This window comes from Dendrobates tinctorius, unplaced genomic scaffold (assembly GCF_039654945.1).
Source record: "Dendrobates tinctorius isolate UK_male_01 unplaced genomic scaffold, ASM3965494v1 ptg000011l, whole genome shotgun sequence".
Classification (NCBI taxonomy): Eukaryota; Metazoa; Chordata; class Amphibia; order Anura; family Dendrobatidae; genus Dendrobates; species Dendrobates tinctorius.
In genome coordinates this window covers 56,827,970-56,847,309 of record NW_027361679.1, presented here as the reverse complement: position 1 = coordinate 56,847,309, position 19,340 = coordinate 56,827,970, and the positions used below count along the sequence as shown (strand labels likewise).

At 40.5% G+C, this 19,340-nt stretch overlaps 1 protein-coding gene across 4 annotated transcripts in view; it reads left to right on the top strand.

The window, feature by feature from the left end:
• Nucleotides 1–469: 469 nt before the first annotated feature.
• Nucleotides 470–19,340, top strand: part of EPHA5 (EPH receptor A5) — a 671,051-nt gene continuing 652,180 nt past the window's right edge. For 2 of the 4 annotated variants that reach the window (XM_073542503.1, XM_073542513.1), the window contains exon 1: nucleotides 470–1,328. In XM_073542503.1, the coding sequence (XP_073398604.1) occupies nucleotides 1,175–1,328 (154 nt within the window). In that variant the 5' untranslated portion in view covers nucleotides 470–1,174. The remainder of the gene's footprint in view (nucleotides 1,329–19,340) is intronic. The other 2 variants (XM_073542522.1, XM_073542495.1) reach the window with 1 other exon arrangement.

The following is a 19,340-nucleotide window of genomic DNA, read 5'->3' as shown; positions in this document are numbered from 1 at the left end:
GGAGGAACATCATGTGTAATTTAGGAATATCCTTATTATGAAAGAGTTATCCCTAGCATTATTCCACTTTTACTATGATTATAAATCTGTTATTTTAATTATATAACCCCCTCACTAAGATGGTTAGAAAAGGATCAGCCCAATTTAATTTTCCACAGCACTACATAGCACTACAAGTCACATTGCATTATACAGTGCCCTTGCAGGGAAGATACATTGATGAGTGCTGAGGATCAGGTATCAGCAGCTCTAAAGGAAATCTTATATTTCATTGAGCCTGACGGCAGAGATTTATAAGGCAGACTTGTTCCTCATTTTGTGCGATTGTCAGTGTCAGGGTGTGAATACATAGTATTGGATACACTGTAGGCAATAGTAGTAGTGTGTGTCTAGCAGAGAACACAGTGTCTGCATCCAGCACAGAGCTGTGTGTGCCCTGCTGGCAGCAGACACTCAGGCATCAGAGGCAGCATGGCATTCTTAGCCATCCTGTGATGCTGCTGTAGACAGAGGCTGCTCCTGAACTTCACATCGACTCCATCCCTTCCTCCCCTACAGAGCAGGATGTCTACACAGTGTCCCTGGCAGCAGAACTGAGGACAGAGTGGAGAATCCTGGCACTGAGCTAGCTGTCATCCATTGCTCCATCTCCCTGCACATCCAGCTATTTCACATCCAAGTCTGCACTCTACCACCTCCAGTCCTATCCCCTATCTGGCAGCATTAATGTGGACATCGTTGCTGCTTGCTGTCCCCCCAGCCCTGGAACATCTGCCTCCCCTTCCCATTCACCTCACCTCCTCTTTTTTTTTTCTTTTTCATCTGACTTTTGGTGGGGAGAAGAAAAGTGTGTGTGGGGGCTGCACTTGTCACATCTCTCATCCCACCACCCCCATCATCTGGCTCCTGTGAGTCTTCATCATCATCCTCATCATCATACACACGCGTCCACATCAAAGTGGAGAAGAGGAGGAGAGAAGAAGGAGGCACAGAAGGGTTATTTGTAGGAGAGGAGGAGGAAGGAGAGAAAGCCTTACACCTGATCACATCCCAGGAAGACACGAGACCTAAGAGGAAGGGACAAGTTCTTCGCCAGCTGCTGGGATTCAGAAGGGTTGTGTGAGTGGACATCTAGAGAAGAGGTCCTCAGCTCCGGGATTACTGCTGGGAGAAGATGCTGTGCACCAGGTCTGCTGCTGGACTGACCTGCTCCAACACTGGATGTTCCCGGGCACTGGCGTCTGGATTTGCCTCATATTTCACCCTTTGGATATGGCTTCTTACCTGCTGCCACATCTCGGGGACCTCCAGCAGCCCAAGTAATGAAGGTAAATACAGCATGTCCTTCATGTTCCTCACAACAAGACTACTGCACAAGCTGCAGCTCCTATTAGCGGCTCTGGGAAGCTGGCAGGAGTCGCACCCATCAGTCAGTTAGGGGGGATGCTAGAGGCATGTAAGACCCCAATTCTGACTGTACCTGTTAGGATCCAGTGCACTGAATTCATGCCTCACAGCAGCCAGTGATCAGCTTTAGTGATTGCTGCTCTATGCTGGAAAGATGAAGAAGACATTCAGTGATCCTGCACAAGAACTCCCATAAAAGAACCGACTCTGCCATATGCTGGAGATTGTCTGATCAGGGTTCTGCTATATACATGGGTTTATTGCTATGTCTTGTAGCCAGACTCCATTCCTTTACAATGTATAAACTTGGGAGCAGCTCCTTATACAGTGAAGTGACAGCTAGCTCTTGTCTATAAGTGTGGGCAATGTATCCACAAATATTTAGCATTTATTTACATGAATAATATGACACAGAATTTAACAACCTATGCATCCCCTTGTTTGAATTTTTAATAACCTAGTTACTTTGAAAAACATGTAGATTTTTTTTTGGTGGGGGGTATGTAATGTATTCCATGAACTTTCTCAAAATCATTATAACTTGAAATAGCTATAGATATTCCTAAGCATGATGTATCTATCTATAGGCATATGCATATTTATATATAGATCTATACATACCCAGTACATATATATATATATAAATATATATGTGTGTGTGTGCATAGATAGACAGAAAATGTATATATATATGTGTGTGTTTATATATATATATATGCAGTATATATATTCACATCCGTATGTATATATATATATATATATACATATATACATATATACACAGATAGACAGACACATACCAATATTTTGAGGGAAAGGATTCATAATTTAAAAGAATACGTCCAAGTTTAGTGTTCCTGGTACAGTCACTGACAGTAGTGAAGAACACCAAAGCAATATCATGCTGTGCAGTCCTGATAATATTGTAGCGGCGATGAGAATGGAGTTGACTCTTGGGTCACAGTAGTGCTGCAGGGTTTATGCTGATGTCTTGTTAGGAAGTTGCTCCTTGAGCTTTGGAAATGAGTCGACAGCTATAGAAGTCCCTGACTTCATTAGATTACTATTGTTCGGGTACATGGTGCTCCATTCATTTGTCTTACACCATGCACCTAGCAGCCTTAGTAATGGAAAGATTGTGATGGCAATTGGATTTTGGTCATGACTGGTGAAGAGTGGCCCATGTAATATATTCTACAGTCTGTTTAGTATTCGGCATCCGTAGGCCTCACGCTTGGAAAGTCATTCCTTACACATGGTTATGAGTCATAATGGTTAGCATGAAAGATAGTTATACTAGAAAACTTCCCCATTTCCAGGGAAAAAATAGTGATATGCAGTTTCCCATCATTTAGTCTTCTTGGTGAACCCATATTAATGCAGTAGGAGGGACTAAGAATAAATAGCATTTATTGAGGTATAATATGGCTGATTTTCCAAGGTGTAGCCGTTACTTTAAGGTTATTATGTAGTTTTTGCTACAATAATGCTACAGTACATAGATATATTTTTCATTGTGCCGTTTGTCCTTTTTTCACTGTATTATTAGTTTCCTTTTAAGTTTGTTTCAGGCTGATACCAAATGTTATGTGAGCTTTCCAATTTCCCATAACAAAAAAAAAAAAATGTGAAAATCTAATTTGGTGAATAAATGATAAAAAAAAAATGGTTGCAAAGTAAATGTACTTATTGTAGGCTACAAGTTTGACTTAATCCAAGTCAATCATTAAAATTCCTAATATATTTGATATTTTCTCAATACTTTTGTAACAACGGTTCTAAGAATGAATCATTTGAATAGGAGGATTCTACTTCATAGGGAACCTCATAGTTCCTTGGAATCCATCAGATAATAGATGTAAGATACGTACGACTTGTCATACATACTTTTCTCTTTTCACGGTCCAATAGCCTTCAGACCTACGGTATTTGATTATGCTGTGGTAGTAGGAGTGGTAATAGTAGTACTGGCTTAGTAGTGAAAGTTTAATGCTCACATCCAACACATTCGTGGATTGGTAAAAAAATAAAATCTGACAACCAGTATATGTTGTATTTTGATAATATGATTGTATCTTCAGCTAAATTCCAATTATGTCTCTATCCAATTTGGAAAATTCCCATCCATGCTATTGCGTTTGGAAATAACCATGATTGCTGTAGCGTGACTTGTATAGAGAGACAATTTGTCATTCTAGACAACTGAAATAACTGTCTACTGTTCCATCCTGAAAGAAGTAATTGTTTCGAGTAAAAAGTTTCCTTACTCATGTAGCTATGATCATGACGAACCTTAATAGCAATGTCTTCAGGTTAGGGTTAGTAAGTAGTGTAAGTTATAGTGTCTAGTAATAGCTTATCTATCAGTATCAGACATTTGGACTTATCATCAGTCATATATAAATCATCATTTTCATTGCAGTAAGTTGTAAGCACCAGAACAAGTTGGGAGAACCTTCAGCCCTTTGTTTCCTCACAGAGATAGAGCTGCTTCATCAATAGTTGGGTGTAGGGTCAATTCGGCAAGTGTGTCTTCTAAATCAGAGGCGATCCAAACGATGGTAGAATGTACTATCTGTATATACTACTTAAGCAATGGGAAATAGGTATCATAAAGCCTTATAAGTACAACCGTTTCTCAATTTGATACGTTATTACTATAAAGCACATTTATCTAGTCTATGTTTGTGTAGGCTTAGGCCTACACATCCAAACTACTTATCTAAACTACAAACATTAATCAAAAAATGGTATACACTGTACTTATCTATAGAATACAAAATCAGATTTACACTTCATAGAACCAAGGAGCCCGTCTCAGATATCTTCTAGTCCTTGGATGTAGGCTCCTTGAGAACATTTTACCTTGGGAATACCAGTTTACAACTTCTATGTCTATTGAGAAACTTCTGACAATGGTAGTCTGGAGTTAAGGCCCCTTTACATTTAGCGATGCACCAGTGATCCCGACCACGATACGACCCGGTCAGGATCGCTGGTGCATCGCTAAATGGTCGCTAGTGAGCTGCCACACAGGCAGATCTCACAGCGATGCAGCAGCGATACAGCGGTCGTTACTTTCCTTTCAGATGCAGCGATCCTGACGTCCTCCCGTCCACATCCACACGTCGCTTGTCGGCACCAGCAGGAAGCCCAGCAGGAAGCGCCCGACGAGAAATGGAGCTGTGCGATCTCACGCGATCAGCGACAGACAGCGGGGGAGCCGGTCGGAGGTAAGTATCACACATAGCGATATCGCTGCTGCGTCACCAAATCGGTGATGCTTTAGCGATATTGCTAGCGATATCGCTATGTGAAAACCCCCTTAAGTTTACCTCTGTATCAGAACAAGTAACAATAGGAAGTCTTACCCTGGATACTAACAAGCCATTATTATCCTTTATCCATGGGGCTAAATGTGAGTGATTAAAGAGTCTCAGCTGGTGGTGACGACCTGGTAAAACTCTTCAGGAACTTCTTGTTTCATCACTATAAAATACAGACTTGCTGTTTTAGTTTACTTTTATGATATTGTCCATGCACTTTTGCTATGTAGTTCCCTGACAATTGTCAAGCCACATGTCCTCCACCGAAGATTTCATTTCTATTTTATGGTTCCAAAAGTTTTTCCTAGTCATCAGTGTTAACATAGAAAAGCATGTGCATACTAATATTTATATGCTACAGTTTATTTTATGTTTGCGCGTCCTAATTTTAACTGCCTATAGATAAGAAGTAAGGTCACCATTACTTGTAATTTTTGCTGTTGTGAGAAGAATTAGAAATATTAACCACACTATCAGAAATAATAATACAAAATAATAATGGAATATAAACTATATGTAGAATCAGAAACCTTAACTATTTGCCAATTTTTCTCACAAATATTGTATAGAGCAAAATTATATATCAAAGCGAAGCAATATAGCCATGATTGAACATAGAGGTTCTTTTAGAGGTTGGTGTGCTTACATATTAACCACCATTTCACAAACAATGAATGATAGATAGATAGATAGATAGATAGAAAGATAATAGATATGTAGATAGATATCTATGGGATAGATAGATAGATAGATAGATAGATAGATAGATAAATGTGGGCGAGAAAGATAGATAGCTATGGGATGGATATATAGATAGAAAGATAGATAAATATGAGATAGATAGATAGATAGATATGGGATAGATAGATAGATAGATAGATAGATATGGGATGGATAGATAGATAGATATAAGATAGATAGATAGATATGGGATAGATAGATAGATAGATAGATAGATAAATATGAGATAGATAGATAGATATGGGATAGATAGATAGATATGGGATGGATAGATAGATATAAGATAGATAGATAGATATGGGATAGATAGATAGATAGATAGATAGATAGATAGATAGATAGATAGATAGATAGAAAGACAATGGAGAAGCTAGGAGGTGGCAGGGAAATCAATATGATAAAATATAAAATTGAAAATTGTGGAGTGAATAAAAGATAATAACCTTGAGACCAAGAAGCAGGACCGAAGTAGTGACCAATGGACAGTCGGAATTGAAAAGGACAAGAGCAAAAACTACAGAGAGAATTGACCAAAGAGTCCAATAAGTTATATTGTAAAACCACTATAGTATTTAATTGCTCAGGTACAACAATGGAAAAAAAAAACAATAAAATATTACAATAAGATTAAAAACAATAAGGAGGCACCCAGGAAAAAATACAAAAAAAAACTGCTGAAAAAATGTATGCACAGCAAAATATACGATAGAGATTTGTGGAAATAAATAAAAATATATAAAGTGCTAGTGCAAACAGCAACGGGGAATCTAGATCATAATTAACACAAGTGCATGGTAAATATCCAAGTGAAAATCATTTGATTCAAAGTTCTCATTGTAAATGTAAAGCTTTACATTTAAAATGAGCACTTTGAATCTAATGATTTTCACTTGGATATTTACCATGCACTTGTGTTAATTATGATCTAGATTCCCCGTTGCTGTTTGCACTAGCACTTTATATATTTTTATTTATTTCCACAAATCTCTATCGTATATTTTGCTGTGCATACATTTTTTCAGTAATTTTTTTTTGTATTTTTTCCTGGGTGCCTCCTTCTTGTTTTTAATCATATTGTAATATTTTATTGATGTTTTTTTCCATTGTTGTACCTGAGCAATTAAAACAAACTATTGTGGTTTTACGTTATAACTTATTGGACTCTTTGGTCAGTTCTCTCTGCAGTTTTACTGCTGTTTTTGTTCTTAGATAGATAGATAGATAGATAGATGATAGATATGGGATAGATAGATAGATAGATAGATAGATAGATAGATAGATAGATGATAGATATGGGATAGATAGATAGATAGATAGATAGATAGATAGATAGATAGATAGATAGATATGGGATTTTTTTGGATTTCTACACATGGTTTGGTACATGCCTGGGGGGCCTTGCACCCATACTGTGATTTTTCTGTGCTGCTCTTACTTTTTTTTGTTTTGTTTTTTGTAGATCTAAAGATAGATATGATAGATAAACCTATATATGTTAGAGATAGATAGAAATATATATGTAAATAGATATGGGATAGATAGATAGATAGATAGATAGATAGATAGATAGATAGATAGATATGAGATAGATCTATAGATAGATATGGGATAGATATGCGATAGATAGGGTACAAAGATATGGGTTAGATAGATAATGCATTGAATAGATAGAGAAACCGATAGATACGAGATACAGCAGATGTATGAACAGATAGAGTGGATCAACAGATAAAAAGAAAGACAGATTGTCAGATAGAGAGATAAATAGATTTGAGATTCATTTGATGGCTGAAGAAATAGATATAGTATATAGATATATTGGTTCAAAAAGAGAAGAAGACAGACAGATCGGCAAATAGATCGATGGACACACAGAAAGGTAGATAGATAATTTATAGATGACAGATAGGTAGTGTATGTATGACATATTTAATAATTTCAGTAATAAGGACATCTGCACTGCATCAGCATAGTATTCTTGTAGAATAATAGTCATTGCTTATATTCTGTAATAGACTTTTATCTTGTTAATTAGCTTTTGATCTTGGCACATTAAGCCTCCTGCCATTGTATTCATTTCACAGATATTAAAGTTTTATTTTAGATCAGATGAAACTTGAAAACAGCGATGACGGATCATATGGTAACTATAGACGTGCATTTCTCCGCACAGATAACTTGCGATATGTTTGTCATAAACAGATGGCCAAGGTAAATCCTGTAGGCTACACACAAGTATTCATAGGGCAAAGAAACCAGCGGTGGCTTTCAGAGCGTCACTTTGATGCGCTGCCTTAGAAAACTGTTTGACAAGATTCAGAGAGGCAAACAATGGGATGATAGACTAGAAGTCACAACATATGTGTGAATGCAGGAAGGGGAGCGGTATAGGATTACTGGGTGGAACTGCATTTCAGGTTTCTCCATCAGTCAAGGTTTCAATGAGTATAGCCGAGTGCTCAGAAATAAACACCCAGAAATGGTCTCCGGTTATCCTGTAATATTAACCAGTACTTACTATGGAGAGACTCGTCACTGTACTGGGGCCCATCTGGAACTAATGAGGTTAAGTAAAATCCCTGTGTTACAAAACTCCCCTCTAAGCCTATTCTTTCTTCCCTAACCACATAACACAAAGGCTGTCCTTTTTACTGCCAACGTCTCTGCCCTCTCTGACCCTTTCCTGCTAAAATCAGGGGAGCATCACAAAGAGAAGAGGGTAGGCACATGAGGCCAGAAATTTCCGATATTGTTGGAGGTTTTTCAGCTGTTTTCAGGAATGAGTATGTGAAATCTTTGTTATGGTAAGCAGCTCATACATACTAATGAAAGGAACGGGCCTGCTATCATTTGACGACTTCCTCTCTGATGGAGTCAGTCGTAATCAAAGCCTTGGATTTGCTTTTTTTATAGAAGATGCATTGTCAGTGAAATGTAGCATTAAACCTCCGAAATTGCATATGTGTGTGGTATTGAGCCTCCATACAGGCAACCACGGCGGAAAGAAGCTTCCTAGTTTGGAAGTGTATTTTTAAAAAAAAATAACCCTTATGAAGCGCAATGCTCTATATTATTTATTATTTAGATTATTTTTTTTACCGTGTGAAAAGCGGAGCGAATTATAAAAATAAAAAGGTAAATAAACTGATAAACTAATAACTAACTAAATGAATAATAAACCAGTTAATCATCATTAGCAGGTATATATATTGACCATCGAAGAATTAATAACTGTTATCTGTATTTCACCTCTCAGTCAGCACTGCAATAACATGATCCAAAATGGGAGCATATTTTTCACGTCTTGCGAATAGCGTGTAGAATTTGCGCTGCTGTAATTTCCGTGAGTTACATGCAGTTGGCGGTGGATTTTCTCAGTGGAGACATACCAATATTTCTTTGAAATTGAATTATAACGGAGGATAGCACCAATCAAACAGCATGGAGTTTCTGGTAGATCAGACATAGAAAGTGTTGCTCCATATACATAAAAGAGGTAGGAGAACTATAAATGTAGTTTTTAGTGGTAATTACTAGTGATGAGTGAGTATACTCGTTGCTCTGGTTTTCTCGCGCATGCTCTGGTGTCCTCGAGTATTTTGGTGTGCTCGGAGATTTAGTTTTCCTCGTCTCAGCTGCATGATTTGCGACTGCTGGACAGACTGAATACATGTGGGGATTCCCTAACAAACAGGCATTCCCACATGTATTCGGGCTGTCTAGCAGTCACAAATCATGCAGCTGAGACGAGGAAAACTAAATCTCCGAGCACGCCAAAATACTCGGAGATCACCCAAGCATGCTCAGGAAAACCCGAGCAACGAGTATACTCACTCATCACTAGTAATTATTTATTTTACCAGTATATGATTTTACCACAATCACAGTAAATTTGCACTATAATATCAATTGTGACTATTATTACTGCTGCAAAATGAACAACTACTGATGCAGAGCAAATAATAATAATTTATATATTGAAATATTCTTATTATTACTACTACCAGAAGTAGTACTATCACAATAACCAGGTGCATTATTGATAGTACTTCAACATATACATTTTTATTATTATTATTATTACTACTCCTTTTATTACAGCCATTAAGTACTATTAGTAGTACTTCAGTGTATACATTACTATTATCATTAATATTTCTACAGATTTTATCACAACATACACAAGCACTATTCCTAGTAATTTAATGTATATATTATTATTATTATTTACTACTATCACTATTAATGCAACAGTATCTACTTTAGTTAATTTTATGGTAAAATATATACAACAGTCAGATTATTAGACACTAAGAAAAAAATCTTTTCTGTGGTTTGGAGACATACAAGAAATAATACTACCTAGATTTGATTACTGCCAAACACCTCCATCAACTGACTCCTTATAGGCAGATGTCCCACTTAGTCTGTACTGCCCCAGGATATAATACAGGCTTAATACAGGTTCTATTGTCCCCAAGCAGAGCCGGAGCGGACACAAACAGAAGAGGGCCCCTGTGTAAGAACAGTACATGGGCTCTGTGCAGTCCAATCGCTCATCATAATTCTTAATTCCACTTGCTTAGGTGTATGAAAGAGGGCCCCCTTACCTCTTGGGTCTCTGTACGGTGAAGAAGGTTGCACCACTGGTATGCTTGCCCATGCTATGAGTAAACTCTGCACACCCAATGGTGCCAAGAACACAACTTATATCCACTCTACCAACACTTCCCCTTGGTCTTGTGATACAGCTCATCGGCATCACAACTAGCACCTTCCAGGCCAAGACCATATATAGCAATATCCTCCAAACAGCTGACACCTAAGTGAGAAATCGTCAAAACCGCCAGTCAAAGCAGTGAAGTCTTGTCGTGCTGCTGACTACTACGGCCTCTCAACGCCATGAAAATTCTGCAACAAAATCAATTATTTACACAGGACAATTCAGCATGAACATGTAAAAGAATATAATAAGACAGAAACATATTCAGAATAGAGAGTCCTCAGTGGTTGATATAATTCTGAATATTTTTCTATCTACTGGCTAACACGGTACAAAGATATACATCTTTCCTGTATTATAATAAGACAATCATCCGGACAGCCTCTTAGGGAAACAAAGTGTCCATTCAAAAAACATGCAGTCTCTTGCTTTTTCTCCTTCAGAAACACATTGAGGTAGGCATATAGGTGATAAATAATGAGAACGTCACAGGCCCTCTCTAACTTCATTGCTAAAAAAGAGGGTCTCCATTACCCATTATTCCGAAAAGAACATTATGAGTGAGTGAAAATTGAATTAAAATTGTTGAATGGTGTAAGTAGGAATGTTCTGTTGAACATGTCTCATCATGACAACCCCTGACCATTTGCACTATGGGGGCATACGAGTGTCATATGCGGTGCTTGCTTTGCTGAAGATTCTTTCTTGTTCTACCAGACTCACATCGTCCATGGATTACTTGGTCATTCCTTCATTGAAAAATGCAGCATGAAGTATTATATTTCTCAGGCAGTGACCTTGAGAGGGGAAATGCTAGGAATGATATAGACACCTCAACAAAATTAGGTGCATGAAGGAAGTTCAAGGGGTCATGGGTGAGGATCTATGTTGATCATCTGATTGATCAGACAGCTCTATTGTGATATCGGCATATGGCCCTTTTAAAAGTTTTATAAGCATCAATTTAATACACTACTGGGGACATGCTCATTAGGTTCTCCTAGGGAAGATTAACATACGTCAGATTTATTCCAGAACTTTCTACAACAGAAAATGAGTTGGATCCATCAAAACGCAGTTGTTTAGGAGGCAAGAATCCATCAGACATATTTAGATGAATGTAACATTTGCAGGGACTTTTGTAAGTAAACCAATGTGGATAAAGAAATTTCCATCAAGTTCTGAAAATTTGATATCGCTCTACTATTTACGGTGTTTATTGCCATAATAAAATAAAGTGAATCACTCAAAAAAAATGCTGATTCTGCTCTAGATCACAGCTATTGGGGCATTTTAATATTTCCATTGTTTCCTACATTATTTGTCTAAAATCAAGTCATTTGTCTTTTATATTGTGTAATCTTGTGTTGATTTTCAAATTGAATAATACATTTAATATGAAAACAGCGCTTTGAAAAATGAAGTGTAACCACTGATATTATTACTATAGTGGGATGGAATTTTAATGAGCGAGTGGATTTTATTTTCTTCAATTTCAGTTTCCTATGTGTATGCAAATTTGACGCATAGGCATTACGTTCTGTGTTTGGATGCATTCCCAATATTATGTGTTATTAAAAAAATCCTAAAATGATGTGACTTCATGTGAAGCTTCTAATTTACTGAGATAGTCTTCATTACTCTGGGGTAGCATTACTTAGAATGTGGCAAACAGTGAAGTAAGCCACCTTTATATAACATGCAGCACTTCCAAGGTGCCGTAGGGTTCATTTAGTAATACTAAAGGCCACATGTCATTTGGCTGAAATATATCAATTCTTTACCTGGTAAACTTAACTCTTTTTCAAGTCTCCTCCTGAGATACAACCCCTCTTCATTTTTGTACCCCCAATGCAATGTTATTCCTTTCAGCCAAGGAGGCAATGAGTCTCAAAAAGACCCCCATATTGAAGAGTTGAGGATTATGCCTCCTTGGTAACAAGACTGGACACATAAAGAGAAGAGGATATCATATTTTAAGTACAGGAACATTTAAAAGCAACAGTAAAAGAAATGTCAGATTAAGAGGAAGAGCAGCATTTAGAACAGGTAAAAGATTTTACACTGATGGTAAGTAGGGTTGCCAATAGTGATGAGTGAGTATACTTGTTACTCGAGTTTTCCGAGCATGCTCGGATGGTCTTCGAGTATTTTCGTCGTGCTCGTAGATTATGTTTGTGTCTCCGTAGCTGCATGATTTGCGATTGCTAGACAGCCTGAATACATGTGGGAATTCCCTAACAAACAGGCAATCCCTGCATGTGTTCAGGTTGTCTAACAGCCACAAATCATGCAGCTGCAGAAACGCAAACATAATCTACGAGCACGCCCAAGATACTCGGAGAACACCAGAGCATGCTCTTAGAACTCGAGTAATGAGCATGCTCGCTCACCACTAGTTGCCAACTGTCCAGAAATTCCAGGACAGTCTGTAAAAGTCAGACACTTTTTGCTCTGTGAGTAAAAGAAATTAAGGCCATGATTTTTTTGAAGCTAAAGAAACCTACACTGGTTATTGTGAGTGTAATTATCAACATTTTACAGAAGTTAATAAGGTTTTACAATTGACAGTGAATGCAGCTGATGTCTTTTTAGGAAAATAGCTTGGCACTCAACTTAAAGTGTCCAGAATAGAAGAAAATTTTATTTCCAGTCTGCAAACGTTTCGGCCTACATGGCCTTCATCAGTCCACGATGTGACAAGCAGTGTAAGCTACGTCCTGCCAGGATTTTACATCCACTGACCACTAATGCCATACAAAGGCCCAGTATACAGACGCACAGAACTTAAATGAACAGAATCCCACCATAACAGGGAGCCATAAAAACGTGCCTTTATATTCCATATAACAGCCTCATAAGGGTCTGCCATACAGGCATATTCAGCATAAATGACAGAGGTCCTTATTACAATAGGGAGCTGGACAGCTTACGTTTATATACTCAGTCCTACAGGAGCCTACATAATTCTCGCTTTCCTACTTCTCCACTTAAAATGTTTTTTCAAAAAAAGCAGGTGGACTGATGAAGGCCATGTAGGCTGAAACGTTTACTGACTGCCTAAATAAAATTTTCTTCTATTCTGGATGCTATAAGTTGAGTGCCAAGTTATTTTCACCTTTGTGCTTTGATTTGGGTTACCTACTTATGCACCCTGCAGTAGTGCCACGCTATACTATACACGATGACTTTTTATATGAGAAATATGAACTGTAGACATGCATCACTTAAAATCGTAATGATTTGTTATGCTTTTCAAATCTGTCCATATTATAATAATGTCTGAATGTGAATTTTGATAATCTGTCCAGAAAAAATATAAACTCATGGTGGAGTCCTAACTTTACCCAGGCAGCATTAATTTAGCTTTTTCCTTTCCGCATACTCTATTTCTTCAACCATAGCTCAGCCATTAGCATGGGTCATTACGGTGCATCTGTACTACCTTTATTCCTATTTCAAAAATTGCTTAAAGAATGGCAAATACTTATTTTTCCACTGTTGGGAGAAGTAAAATACATGAATCCATAATTACTCTGGAATGTTTTGTGATAGGAATATCTTTATCTACATTATATATTTTGTAATATAACTAAAATGTACATTTTTCACATATTTAACTTTACTTGAAGTGTGTCCATCATTTTTTTCTATAAATCAGTAGTACAAATAAAGAAAACAAAACCTATCAGTTAGAATCTTGTCATGATCCAGGCTGGATCTGACAAGTTAAATGGACAAAGTGAACTTTTTTTCCTTTGGCTTTGTGCCAAAGTGGGTTGATTGCCCCCGGTGGCCATTAGAATTATTACACGTGGTGTCGTTTGTTCTAAGTTGCCCCGGTGGTGGTGAACAGTAGTGCACTTTAGTTTCTTTGGTTTAATGTGCACTTAATTATAAATCAGGTGTGAGGCTCTATAAAAGAGAGCCAGGTGTGTTTGATCACTGTTGGTGATATTGTGTGTTCATTTGGCAAGTAAGCCTGGGGTGAGGAAGGAGCTGAACATGAGTCCTGCGCAGCCCAGCCAGAGGGGACGAGTGGCAGCTATGTGGTCTGCAAGAAGGGCTGGCATGGCGTGGTGGAGTCACAGTTTATGGTGTCGGCAGGAAGTGCTTGCATGGCTTGGTGGAGTGGCGACTATGGAGAGAGTTGCACTCAGCATGCGGGACTTGGTTGCTGAGAGCTGGACTCAAGCATGCTTGACTTTTTGGGCAGGAGCTGAACTCATCTTTGGGACTCTGTTACTGGACTTCTGCAATTGGTGGTGGACTCTGCTCCAAGGCTGCACTATGGTGAAGGATCCAGTTATGGTGATGGATCCGGGTGGAGGAGAAGATGCACGCAGGTGGTGGACTCTGTTGCTTGGAGCATACACAACAGAGCAAAGCTAAGTGGTGTTTCCCCTGTTTTGTCTTCTTTCCTCATGTGTGATTAGTGCAGTGGTGGGATTAGTTTCCGCACCGTCCAATTCCCTAGTGAGGGTTTAGGTCAGGGCGAGTCAGGGTTTGAGGTACGCGAGCGTCGCCCGGTGCGGAACCGGCATAGGGAACGTTAGGAGTGCAGGGACACTGGCTCAGGGGAGCATAGGAGGTCTCCACGTCCCTATTCCCTATCGCAGGGCCAACCATTGTTAATGTTTCCCAGGTTCCCCCTTATTATTTAAATTCGCCTTACTGGAGGTGGGGTTTCCAGACTTGTATATACGTGTAATGTCTAAATTCGCCAGTTGGAGGCGGTGTATCCAGCTGCACGTGTTTATTATTTAAATTTACCCCACTGGAGGCGGTGTATCCAGGGTCACGTGTGTCATATGGGTTCGCCTTGCGGTACTCGCTGCGTCTAGACACACGTGATCGTGACATTATCACCAACCATACTTTTTTTTTTCAGGTGAGCCTTGGCCATGTGGAGACCTGTGAGTAATTGCTGCCGGGCCTCACTGAGGTGAGTGAGGAGCGGCATGGTGTGATAGCAGCAGTTATCAGGGTCTGGGGCCTCTGCTCTGATAACCAGGAAATCAAAATGGCGGCTGCGGTCTGGCAAAAAGCCCCTAGAGTCGCTGCTGGGGAGCGGGACTTGTTCATACAGGCGGATGTAACCAGACAGGTGGGTGGAGTTGGTGATCCCCATGGTGCTGTCTGGGGTTCCCCGAGGTGAAGGGGTACGTCCCTGTAGTGAGCAGACTGGTGTATAGTCCGCGGGGCTCACGCCAAATCTTCAATACCACTGAAGAAGCCGCCCCCTCCTGGTCATGTGGAGGCAACCAGAGAGTGTATTTTTCCTCCATATTCTTGCAGCTCTGGCACTGAAGCCCCCTAGAGTCGCTGCTGGGGAGCGGGACTTGTTCATACAGGCGGACGGAACCAGACAGGTGGGTGGAGTTGGTGATCCCCATGGTGCTGTCTGGGGTTCTCCGAGGTGAAGGGGTACGTCCCTGTAGTGAGCAGACTGGTGTTATAGTCCACGGGGCTCACGCCAAATCTTCATTACCAATGAAGTAGCTGCCCCCTCCTGGTCGTTTGGAGGAAGGCGACCAGCGAGTGTATATTTCCTCCATATTCCTGTCCCCTTCTCCTCCAGGTGTGAGCAGCAGGTGCGCTGCGGGGGAGTAGGGACAAGTCTCACCCCTCGCCATTAACCAACCCTGGGAGGCGCAGACCTCATGGTGAAAGGGTTGGAGGGTGGTGTCCCTTGGTGAATAGCGGGGGTGTGAGTGTTGTGGCACAGGGGGACAACTCTGTTGTCGAGTCCAGAATGAGTTCACCAAAATATGACAAACGAATGTGTGGCAATAAACGTTCAGGTCCGAACCTGTGTGTGAATGAGCATGTATGGGTGGCCACCAAAAAACATCTTGTGGAAGTGTGTTGTGGAGTCTGATCAGCTCATAGCAAACATACACATACATAAACTCGTTTCCCAGGTTGGCGCTGTGGAGATGAGTGGTGCCTCCAGAACATGTATTGCCAATACCAGCAGTGCATTTGTCATTAACCTGAAGTGTCAGGTAGTGGTGGGGTGAACTCAGGATCTGGGCGTCCCCACTGTAGGTGTTTCCCTTATGAGGAGTGGTCTTGAGGGTCCAGAGGCCCCTCATTACGGAGGGGGTACTGTCATGATCCAGGCTGGATCTGACAAGTTAAATGGACAAAGTGAACTTTTTTTCCTTTGGCTTGGTGCCAAAGTGGGTTGATTGCCCCGGTGGCCATTAGAATTATTACACGTGGTGTCGTTCGTTCTAAGTTGCCCCGGTGGTGGTGAGTGGTAGTGCACTTTAGTTTCTTTGGTTTAGTGCACGTAACTATAAATCAGGTGTGAGGCTCTATAAAAGGGAGCCAGGTGTGTTCATTAACTATTGGTGATATTGTGTGTTCGACATTTGAGAAGCAAGCCTGGGTGAGGAAGGAGCTGAACATGAGTCCTGTGCAGCCCAGCCAGAGGGGACGGGTGGCAGCTATGTGGTCTGCAAGAAGGGCTGGCATGGCGTGGTGGAGTCACAGTTTATGGTGTCGGCAGGAAGTGCTTAAATGGCTTGGTGGAGTGGCGACGATGGTGAGAGTTGCACTCAGCATGCAGGACTTGGTTGCTGAGAGCTGGACTCAAGCATGCTTGACTTTTTGGACAGGAGCTGAATTCATCTTTGGGACTCTGTTACTGGACTTCTGCAATTGGTGGTAGACTCTGCTCCAAGGCTGCACTATGGTGAAGGATCCAGTTATGGTGATGCATCCGGGTGGAGGAGAAGATGCACACAGGTGGTGGGCTCTGTTGTTTGGAGCGTACGCAACAGAGCAAAGCTAAGTGGTGTTTCCCCTGTTTTGTCATCTTTCCTCATGTGTGTTTTAGCGCAGTGGTGGGATTAGTTTCCGCACCGACCAATTCCCTAGTGAGGGTTTAGGTCAGGGCGAGCTAGGGTTTTTAGGTTCCTGTGCGTCGCCCGGTGCGGAACCGGCATAGGGAACGTTAGGAGTGCAGGGACACTGGCTCAGGGGAGCTCAGGAGGTCTCCACTTCCCTATTCCCTATTGCAGGGCCCACCATTGTTAATGTTTCCCAGGTTTCCCTTATTGTTTAAATTCGCCTTACTGGAGGCGGGGTTTCCAGACTTGTATATACATGTAATGTCTAAATTCGCCAGTTGGAGGCGGTGTATCCAGCTGCACGTGTTTATTATTTAAATTTGCCCCACTGGAGGCGGTGTATCCAGGGTCACGTGTGTCATATTGGTTCGCATTGCGGTACTCGCTGCGTCCAGACACACGTGACCATGACAAATCTGTTCACTTATGTGTTACTTTTTATACTGCAACCTTGAGTTTTTTTATTTCACTGGAAAATGAGGTAAACCCTAGGGCTCAGTGGATAGCACTGCAGCCTTGGAGTCCTGGGTTCAAATCCCACCAAGGACAACATCTGCAAGGAGTTTGTATGTTCTCCCCATGTTTGCGTGGGTTTCCTCTGGGTACTCCGGTTTACTCCCACATTCCAAAGACATACTGATAGGGAATTTAGATTGTGAGCCCCATCGGGCACAGTGATGATAATGTGTGCAAACTGTAAAGCTCTGTGGAATATATTAGCGCTATATAAAAATAAAGATTATTATTATTAACCCTACCAACGATTTATCTGACCATTACGTTGCTTCCATTGCTCGAAGGTTCACTTCTGATGCTCTTATGCCCTCCATAAGTGCTTTGAGGGATTAGCCATGCAGACCCATAGGCAACAAGCTCCAATGTATTGTGTGTTATTAATAATAATAATAATAATAATAATAATCTTTATTTACATAGCGCCAACATATTCCGCAGCGCTTTACAGTTTAAAAGTTTCAAAACACAAGTCATAAGTAACAACTTTAACAATACAATAACTAAAGCAAAATCAGACAACCCTGCTCGTGAGAGCTTACAATCTACAATGAGGTGGGGGAGATATAAAGTGCAGATGTGTATTTACAATGATGTATTTACAATGATGGTCCAGCCATCTTGAGGGAGTGGGGTATAGATGTAGATAGTGAATGGGCTACACATGCACACTTACACATAGAATGACTTTGATTAGTGAACGTGATATGCCGCTCTGAACAAATGTGTTTTGAGGGAGCACCTAAAACTGTGTAAATTGTGGATACTCCTAATTTCTTGGGGTAGAGCATTCCGGAGGATTGGCGCAGCATGGGAGAAGTCTTGTAGTCGGGAGTGGGAGGTACGTATTAGTGCGGAGATTAGTCGAAAGTCGTTTGCAGAGCGCAGCGGTCAGTTAGGCCGATAGACAGAAATGAGGGAGGAGATGTGGGGGGGTGCCACACTGTGGAGATCTTTGTGGGTGAGAACAAGTACTTTGAATGGGCAGCCAATGTAACGATTGGTGAAGAGGTGTGTTCTGCACCTTTCCTGTATTTTCTTTTACAACAATTTGTGACATAGTTGCTCTTTGGGATTACACTAGATAGTTTAACCTTCTTTTGTCACACACATCACGGAGCCTTGGAGGCCCATGACCCTGTTGGCTCACTTGTTGGACCGCTTTTGGTAATTACATGATGAGAAAATGCTCTACCCTGTAGTGAGAACATTGCCAACGTTTCTTAATAATAATAATAAATTTTATTTCTATAGCGCCGACATATTCTGCAGCACTTTACATTTCAGAGGGGACATGTACAGACAATAGACATTACAGCATAACAATAATCTCATACATTATAACAAATACCAAGAGGAATGAGGGCCCTGCTCACAAGCTTACAATCTGTGAGGAAAAAGGGGAGACAAGAAAGGTGGGTGGTAACAGTTGCCCTCATTGTATGGACCAGCCATAATGTTAAGTGTGTAACAGTACAGACACAGAGGGCTAATGGATGCATAAAGCATGTGGGAACATGATGCAGGGAACCTGGTTATGGTAAAACTTTTGACTGTGCCACCCAGGGATAGATTAGGTTAATGTGTTGAGGCGGTAGGCTCAAACTTGTGGGGATTGGGGACTAATCGTGTTGACCTGGGAAGTGTATTCCAAAGAATTGGCACAGCACGTGTAAAGTCTTGGAGACGGGAGTGGGAGGTTCTGATTATTGAGGATGCTAACCTCAGGTCATCAGCAGAACGGAGGGCATAGGTAGGTTGGTATACTGA